Source organism: Lolium rigidum, chromosome 1 (genome assembly GCF_022539505.1).
Source record: "Lolium rigidum isolate FL_2022 chromosome 1, APGP_CSIRO_Lrig_0.1, whole genome shotgun sequence".
Taxonomy (NCBI): domain Eukaryota; kingdom Viridiplantae; phylum Streptophyta; class Magnoliopsida; order Poales; family Poaceae; genus Lolium; species Lolium rigidum.
The window spans coordinates 219115079-219123844 of NC_061508.1; the positions used below are offsets into that span (position 1 = coordinate 219115079).

The window sequence follows — 8766 nt, forward strand, 5'->3', positions numbered from 1 at the left end:
TAGACTAGGGTTTTCGTAGGAAGTAGAGGGCAAGTAGATCTCGAAGGTTCAGCCGTAAAAGTAGTCGACTGCTAGAAAACTAGGGTTGTGTTGACAATGAATCGATCTCCTCTTTCTCCATCGACTCCCCCTTATATAGGAGGCGGAGCCGAGGGTTTCGTGATGTACAAGTTACAAAGTCCGGGAGACTCTTTGAGTTCGTCCCGTAATAGTTACAAGTCATTATTCCTAGTACAACCCTATCTTTCCAAACTATCTCTTAACTGGGCTTCCGGGCTTCATAAACTTTGGGTCGTGGGCCTTCAGTAACCCCGGGTACCATCTCCGGCAGGCCCATTGGGGATGCCTATGTCACCAACTATGTCTATCTAGTAATTTTATTTCATATCAATTCCTCAAGCCTCTCACATGTGCAATATCTATGAAAGTGCAAATTGAGTTATTTCTTTTGGTATCCTTGTTTGTGATACTTGTTGCCTTTCTCAATGCATCCCAACTATCTTCTATCCCTTGTTGATATGTGTGATGTATTTTATATGTTTGTGGTTGAAGTTCATGAATATACAATAAGATAAAATTGAGCCTTTGGCCATGCTATTAAGCAAAAATTCTTATTGGTATATTGCATGACTTCGTCTTGGATATCATGCTATATTTTTTGTGTATCTATTTTGTGTGTGCATGTTTCCTTGTGGATAAACATCTTTGTAATATTGTCCGCTTAGAGAAACTTATACACATAAGAGATGATACATCTCCATTTGATATCTTATTTTTTTGTGTTGATTGGTCATGCTAAGCAATATAATTCATTAAAGACTATGATGATGCTTTTTTGCTTATCCTTGTAGTAGTCTTATAATATGCTTTGTTATGCCTTTCACATACCCTCTTGGTTGAGCCCTTTATAAGTTCATGAATATGTTGGCTTCAAGGTTGCAATAAGAAGAAATTGATGAAGGATATCAAGTATCAAGTATGTCTTGAAGTTGAAGATGAAGTGAGCCCTCAAGTTACTTCAAGACATCAACATGATGAAGAAATGAAGTGAAAGTTCAAGATGAGCCAACTCGAAGAGATCATATGCTTGAAGCTTGCCATCCATATGGTGATCATGGATATGTGAAGATGCGGCAAAGAAGTAGCTCTCCCATAGTGGAGTATGGGGGAGCATTTCGCATGACTTCATCAAGCAAGCACAATCAAGAAAGACGTTCCATCTTGTTGCGGTCAAGACCGTCATCATCAAGATCAAGTGAAATGCGTAAGGTTAAGGTTTGCTCTTGATAGGGTTTCTTTCTCACCGGTCTCATGGTGTAGTTGGAGACCGGTTTATAGTTTAGTTGTCGTACTATAAAGAGGGCTCTCGAGTGAGTAACTTGATCGTATCCTTCGGAGAGCTCAAACCTTTGCATCCCTACATCATCTTTCTTGGTTGTTATTTGGATCTTATACATATGGTGTTTTAGAGCTTGTGCTTATTCTCATGACAAACTCTAGTTCATCGAAAACGGATTCCGCATGAATCACTTGTTGCGTTTTCGATATTGGAGTTTTTCTCGGTTTCTCGTATTGAGAGGTTTCACTCTAAAATACATAGAAAAACCTACCCCATGTGTTCTTAAACTTTTCACTCTTTGTGGGGTAGCTCTTGTCATCTTCTTTACAACAAAATTGGTTTCACCTAAATCCGAGTTTCCTAACTCAAGTTGTTGCATTTTCCATATTGGAGGTTTTACGGGTTTGCCTTTTATAGATAGGTATAACCTTTATTCATTTTTTTCTATCCTACTTTGCTAGACTATGATGTTTCTATGCATATTGTTGTAGAGCTCGTTGTTTTGATTTCAACGAGCCCAAGATCATCGAAATCGGAGTGCGGATGCAAAAGTTCTTAAGTTCGTATCGGTGTTTGGGTAAAAACAGGGGGGCCGGAACTGCCGCCGGGAGCACCCCAGCACTGCTGCCGGGAGCACCCCGGCACTGCCGGTGGCCAAGGCCAGCACTGCCGGCCACCCCGGCACTGCCGGTGGCACAAGGCCGGCACTGCCGGCCTGTCGCGATTTTGGCCCCAACGGGCAGAAATCTAAGACCCCTATTTAAGGCCTTCTTCCTCCTCTTTCTCCCCACTTCTTCTTCCTCCTTTGGCTCTCCACCATTGTTAACCTTGAGAGCTTGCCACATCCCTCTACTCCTCCAATGATTCTTGAATCCATTTGAGGGAAAAAGAAAAGAGGAGATCTAGATGTACATTTCTACCAATCAAATCCATCTCTTTGTGAGTGGAACTCTCTACATCTTGATCTTGGTGTTCTTTGTGAATTCGTTTGTTCTTCCTCTCTTATTCCTCCAATAGCTTTTGTATCTTTGTTGGAATTTGAGAGAGAAGGACTTGAGCATCTTTGTGGTGTTCTTGCCATTGCATTTGGTGCATAGGTTTGAGTTCTCCACGGTGATTCGAGGAAGTGAAAGCAAGAAGGTTGTTACTCTTGGGTTCTTGGAATCCTAGACGGATTCTAGGCCTTTGTGGCGATTTGTTAGGAGCCTCCAATTGAGTTGTGGATGTGTGCGCCAACCTTTGTGTAAGGCTCGGTTTCCGCCTCAAAGGAAATCCCTTAGTGGAACCGTGACCTAGGCCTTTGTGGCGAGGGTCACCGAAGAATAAGGTGAGGCGCCTTCGTGGCGTTCGGTGTGTGGTGTGAGTACCGCATCTTGGGGTGAGGCCTTTGTGGCGTTGGTGTGCATCGAGCAACCACACCTCAAGGTGAGCCTCTTGTGGCGTTCGGGAGCACTAAGCCACCGCACCTCTCCAACAGAGATTAGCACTCGCAAGAGTGTGAACTTCGGGATCAATCTTCGTCTCCCGCGTGCCTCGGTTATCTCTATACCCGAGCTCTTTACTTATGCACTTTACTTTGTGATAACCTTCGTGCTTGAAGTTATTTATCTTGTTATCACATAGTTGCTTGTATTGCTTAGCATAAGTTGTTGGTGCACATAGGTGAACCATAGTATATAGGCTTTGGGCTTGACAAAGTAAACGCTAGTTTTATTCCGCATTTGTTAAGCCCATCTTGTAAAAGTTTTAAATCGCCTATTCATCTCCCCCCTCTAGGCGACATCCGTGTCCTTTCACATGGAGGGACTGCTAAGGTTGGAGACCCCAAGAATAAGAGTGATGGTCAGCGTTGGAGCTCGGGATGCGTGGCGGTGATTCCTCTTCTGGCCGGCCGAGGCGGCGAGGGGAAGTGGAGGAGTTGCAGCGTCCCCCGCAGTTCCAAATTCTAGCAAGGAGGTGGCCTTGGGCTGCCTCGGAGCTTTCCCTCGGTGAGTGCAAGCAGCGCCGGGATTGGGGGCTTTTGGCTCTTCTGTTGGCGTCCATGGTGGGCGGCGGCCGAAGCTGGACTCCAAAGTTCCTTAAATCAAGTGGAGGCATGCGACCACCAAACGGTGCAGAGATGTTGTTGTGTCCTTCTATCTCTTTCGACCGGTCGTGGAGGCGAGGGGAGGAGACAATGCGTGTTGTTCTATCTCTTCCATAATGGATCCTACACATTCAACGATGACTTTGTGATCGAAATAACCATAAACGTACGATACCAATTCCCTTTGTTGTGCGATACTTTACTTATATATTCGAGATTCGATCATCGGTATCTCCATACCTAGTTCAATCTCGTTACTGATAAGTACTCTTTATTCGTACCGTGATATGATATCCCTTGTGACCTAGTCCCATACTTGCAAGCTAATTGGATGACATTCCACTGAGAGGGCCCAGAGTGTATCTTTCCGTCATTTGGATGGACAAATCCCACTCTTGATTCATGCGCTTCAACTCATACTTTCAAAATATCTAATGCCACCTTTATAACCACCCGGTTAAGAAGTGACGTTTGATGTCATCAAAGTATTCCTCCGATGTTGGTGGTTAACATGATCTCATGGTCGAAGGATTAGGTTACTATGTATTTCAGAGCTTATAGCAAAACAAACTTAATGACTTGAACTTATTGCTATACTTACTATGTGTGTGTGTCCATCACATCAAATGTTCATGATCAGGAAATCATGATCATCAATTAATCAACGAGCTAGTTAAACAAGAGGCTTACTAGGGACTCATGTTTGTTTACAAAATACACATGTATTATTATTTCCAGTTAATACAATTATAGCATGAGATGCAAACATTTATCATAAACACAAAGATATAATAATAACCACATTATTATTACCTCTTGGGCATATCTTCAACAGTTTCATCAATATTATATTACTTATGAATTGTTTAATGTCCACTACACCATATGAGATAATAGACAAGGGAAACCATGCCGATCCACTTTGTACCATAAGAAACAACTTTACAACCCCATTGCTATCATTAATATTTTCTACATTAATTAAATTTTAAAATACAAAAATACTTTCACTATTAGCAAACACAAATCAAAACCCAAAGAGACCTTCGTAGTATTGTTTTTTTTACTTTGCTGGCCTAGTCATAGATTGTTTTACTGTATTTATTTACAACTTATTTCAGTTTTACTAATACGAAACCTTGTGCTTGATAACCACATGGTGGAATTGGGGACACGATACAATTACTTTTTTTTGTAGGTTGCTTGAAGAGGAGAAGCAAAAGATAATTCTAAGCCAATCCTCCGAGGATTCGGTATAAGCCCTCGAGTTACTCCCGTGGGAAAAAGATGCTTGCTACAACACTCTCCACTTGGAGACCCAACGAGTTGGTACACATGGAGTTGTTGCCATCAGTGTGGCGGTGACGATGTCGCGTCAGAAGCTTCACTGATCTAGGTCTGGCCGGACCTATGGACCAAGCTCGAGGGTAGCCATGGCGCTGACCTACGTGGTGCAGCGTGGCGGTGGGGCTTTGCCTCGGCTACCGCGCCCGGTCGGCACCCACCGTTGGCAGTGGAGGAAGCCCTCTAGGTGGTTGCGCTACTGCCGACCTCCGATGCCAAGTGGTTTGGTGTTCTTCTGCTACTGCGTCCGGTCGGCTAGCGTCTACGGTAGTAGAGGTTGTTCCCTCCAGCGTGGCCATGTTACTGCCACCCCTTGTCTACAACTTTCTGTTCTCGGTACGGCCGGCCTCGCAGCGTTTGCCATGGTGAGACGACGATGGTGACCGCAAGATCGTGGTAGCATATATTGGTGGGCGGCAAGTATGGTCGAGGCTGTGGTTTTTTAGGATCAGGAGAAATCCTTGTCGGTTCGGCCAATACCGACGTGGTGAAGCCTGCGCGCACCGTCCTTCCTTCTTGAAAGGCGTCGGTCATCATCATTGTCGCAATTTTCTTCTTGAAAGTGTTGCTTGGTATACGTTGATTCGGTGACATAGAAGCGCGGTGGAATTCTTCGAAGGGTGCAACGGCTGCGTGTCATCATCGCTTTTATCAATCTGGTGATGTTTGATTCGATTTACTGTTATATGTGGGGTGATTGCTATATTAATATAGCGGAAAAATTTTCGCAAAAAAAAATAAAATATAGCGGGGAAATGTTTTGAGGAGGAGAAGGCTGACACTGCCAAATGCGTTGTCACAGGGAAGTTACCTCGCCTTGCCCTCGCACGCCTCACCGGAAGTTCCCACCCAACCCTACGGCCGCATCCGCCGCCGCCGCCGCCGCCGCCTATCTTCCCCCCTTCCTCCAAGGTTCGTCCCTATTCTCCTCCTCCTCCTCGTCTTCTTTGAGAAAGCAGTCCGTATTTCCCTCATTTCTCAGATCCGCACTATCCGTTCTTAGAACTTACCCATGGTTGCGGACAGGATGGGGTCAGCATCCAAGGGGACGGCGCCGGGGTGCACCGCGGAGAAGGTGACGGTATCGCGGTGCTCCACGCACAAGGAGAAGGGGACGCACATCTTCGAGATCGCCGGGTACAGCCTCAAGAAGGGCATGGGCGCCGACAAGTTCGTCCGGTCGGCCACCTTCACCGTCGGCGGCTACGACTGGTCCATCAGATTCTACCCCGACGGGACCGCCGAGTCCACCGAAGGGTGTATGGCGCTCAGCCTCGAGCTCATGAGCCCCAACGCCGAGGCCCGGGCCATCTTCGATTTCGGAATCGCCAAGCACAGTTCAGGGCTGCTCAGCACGACCTTCACCCAGCAGACCAAGACCTTCAGCTCCAGGACCAAGAGCACTCGTCAGTTCACCCTCTACATAGTCAGAAGCAGCTACGAGACCAAGGCAACAACGTACCTTCCCAACGATCTCCTCCTCATCAAATGCGAGATGGGGGTAATCAAAGAATCTCAGCTGAACGGGACCGGGGGGAGGTCCGAGATCGAGGTGCCGCCGCCGGACATCTTTGACCACCTCGCTAAGCTGCTGGAGGCTAAGGAGGAGGCAGACGTCACTTTCAGCGTTGGAGGGGAGACCTTCGTGGCGCACAAGATCGTGCTCGCCATGCGCTCGCCGGTCTTCAGGGCGGAGCTCTTCGGGCCGATGAGGGAGACGAGGACGAGCCGTCCTGTCACCGTAGAAGACATGCAGCCTGCTGTTTTCAGGGCCTTTCTGCATTTCATCTACACGGATTCCTTGCCTGACCTGGATGATCTTCAAGGCGATGATAAGTACGAGATGATCCGGCATTTGCTGGTCGCTGCAGACAGGTACGCCATGGACAGGCTGAAGATGCTATGTCAAAGCATCCTTGGCAAGAATCTTGATGTGAACAACGTGGCAACTACACTGGCTCTAGCTGATCAGCATAACTGCGACAAGCTTAAGGATGTTTGCGTTGAATTCCTCGCCTCTTCTGATAAGATGGATGATGTGGCGGCAACCCAAGGTTATGAAAGTCTCAAAAGATCTTGCCCCTCTGTCTTAATAGATGCTTTAGAGAAGAGAAGAAGGTCTCGTGAAGCATAGATGAGCACTAGGCGTTTTGCAAGCTAAAAGAAACCTCATAAGCTCGCTCAACTTGTTGAAACTTATTTTCTGCAGCAGCATCACCTTTATTTGTATCTTTTTCGAAATGAATGGATGGATGGAGCTTCTTTGCAAAGCCTTTAGGAGAAAGCATGTGTAGAAAATATAAGATGACAAGGTAACTTGCATGCCATAATATAATGAACCTTCTTGCATTGTAGTGTATACAGAACATGTGCTATTTCTACAAAAATGTTATGTATAGGTTAGGATCAGTTTGCAGTTAAAAACGAAATCGATGAGACTTATCCATAACAGTATGTCAGATACCCAAAGTCGTTGTAAGCTAAGTATATTGATTGGGTCGTGACACATATGTTAATAGCTTGCTAGTTTTCCTAGAGCAGCTCAGGTTAACTAAAATCTTTTACATGTAGGTGTTAAGGTCTCTCATGTTATACACACCATTTATAAAACTTTGGACACTCAAATAATATTACATCATGCCGTGGAACTGTCATGGTCTCATCTATTGTCACGAATTAATGCCAGGCAACAACAGGATATCGTTGAGGGAACATAACAGCGTACATAGCAACTGCTCTCATATTGTTCTTTGTGATACCTTGAGAACCGAAAGGTTTCACGTCGTATGCAATCTGGCTCAAAATTATTTGGTGTCAGTAAGCTGTGAATTCATCCGCATATTGTTCATATTTTAGAAAACTTCTTATATTTGGTCATATTTATATTTTTCTAGGATACTACCGTACATTGCAAATCTGTACTGACTTGGAAGATCAAATTTACAGTATTTATTTGGTGACCTCACAAACTGTTAAATTTTAAGTAAGCATCTTAGTCCTAAAGCCAAACTTGGTTTAAATTTCCCAAGTGAGGATAAATGTACATCGAACTGAGTTTGTTTTACTACTGTAGTTTGTGTTGATATGAGTTATTGGCCTATTAGGGGACTCAATATTTAAGGACCAATTCAGAATAGTAGCTAACCATTAAGCATTTTATTCGCTAGCAAGCACGAATCTTCACGTTAGAAATTATGAAGCTTGGTATAAGCCTGAACAACGTTATACCTGACCTGAACCTCAAGAGTGCTGAGCTTACAGTGGCAAGATGCTGCTGCTCTCAGTTTTGAGGTTATCTTTATCCAACAACATACACCCCTTCTTATTAGCATTACAGAATGACACCAAATGACCAAGTATTAGCCATCTTTTCACCAGGAAGCACAACATATGAACTCTCTAGTGTCTTGGGATCTAACATGGTATGCATGCGAGGAAGCTCTGTTTCATTGTTTCTGTAATTAAATACATGATCTGAAGAAAATCACTTTGCTTTTTTTGTCTGAAATCTCCGTAGCGTGATAGCTATGGTTATGTTCGTCATTTGATAAGTTCTGTAATAGGAACACGAGAAGAGAAGTTTAAAGTCCACCTTAATTTTGGTTCACTCCAAAATTATGCTGTACCATATGCACCTGACTTTGTTTTGTTCAATTATCATGAGCACCGCCCAGGACGACGTTGTTGACTGTTTTGTGCTACTGGCTACATAAAGTGAAGGGCTGAACAGTGAGTCTTGATGCTTTTCACAGATTTGATAACTCAAAAGGTCCATTACTGGCACATTGTCCTCTAACCTAAACGGATGAACCAAGGGTAACTATTTATCATGAATTTTTCAACTGTAGATGGGTAGGTTTTAACTAGTTAACAAGGCCGATTACTCGACTAGGAAGAGTTGAATGAACCTCTTTTTATTCTTATGTTTCTCTCTCAGCTATAATGTACTGCCTCTTATCGCTTTTAGTCGACGCGCTGAGTGACATGTGTATGCATG

General features: G+C 44.4%; 1 protein-coding gene across 1 annotated transcript; it reads left to right on the top strand.

The window, feature by feature from the left end:
- The first annotated feature begins 5580 nt into the window (after window positions 1–5580).
- Window positions 5581–7118, top strand: LOC124683170 (BTB/POZ and MATH domain-containing protein 2-like). The gene is made up of 2 exons (XM_047217736.1): window positions 5581–5681; window positions 5796–7118. Exon 2 carries the CDS (start codon window positions 5797–5799, stop codon window positions 6901–6903), a length of 1107 nt encoding a protein of 368 aa, XP_047073692.1. The 5' UTR covers window positions 5581–5681; window position 5796; the 3' UTR covers window positions 6904–7118.
- The last annotated feature ends 1648 nt before the right edge of the window (window positions 7119–8766 follow it).

What these genes read in the sequence shown, in the direction of transcription:
- LOC124683170 (XM_047217736.1), top strand. Translation starts at nt 5,797, where the DNA reads ATGGGGTCAGCATCCAAGGGGACGGCGCCGGGGTGCACCGCGGAGAAG.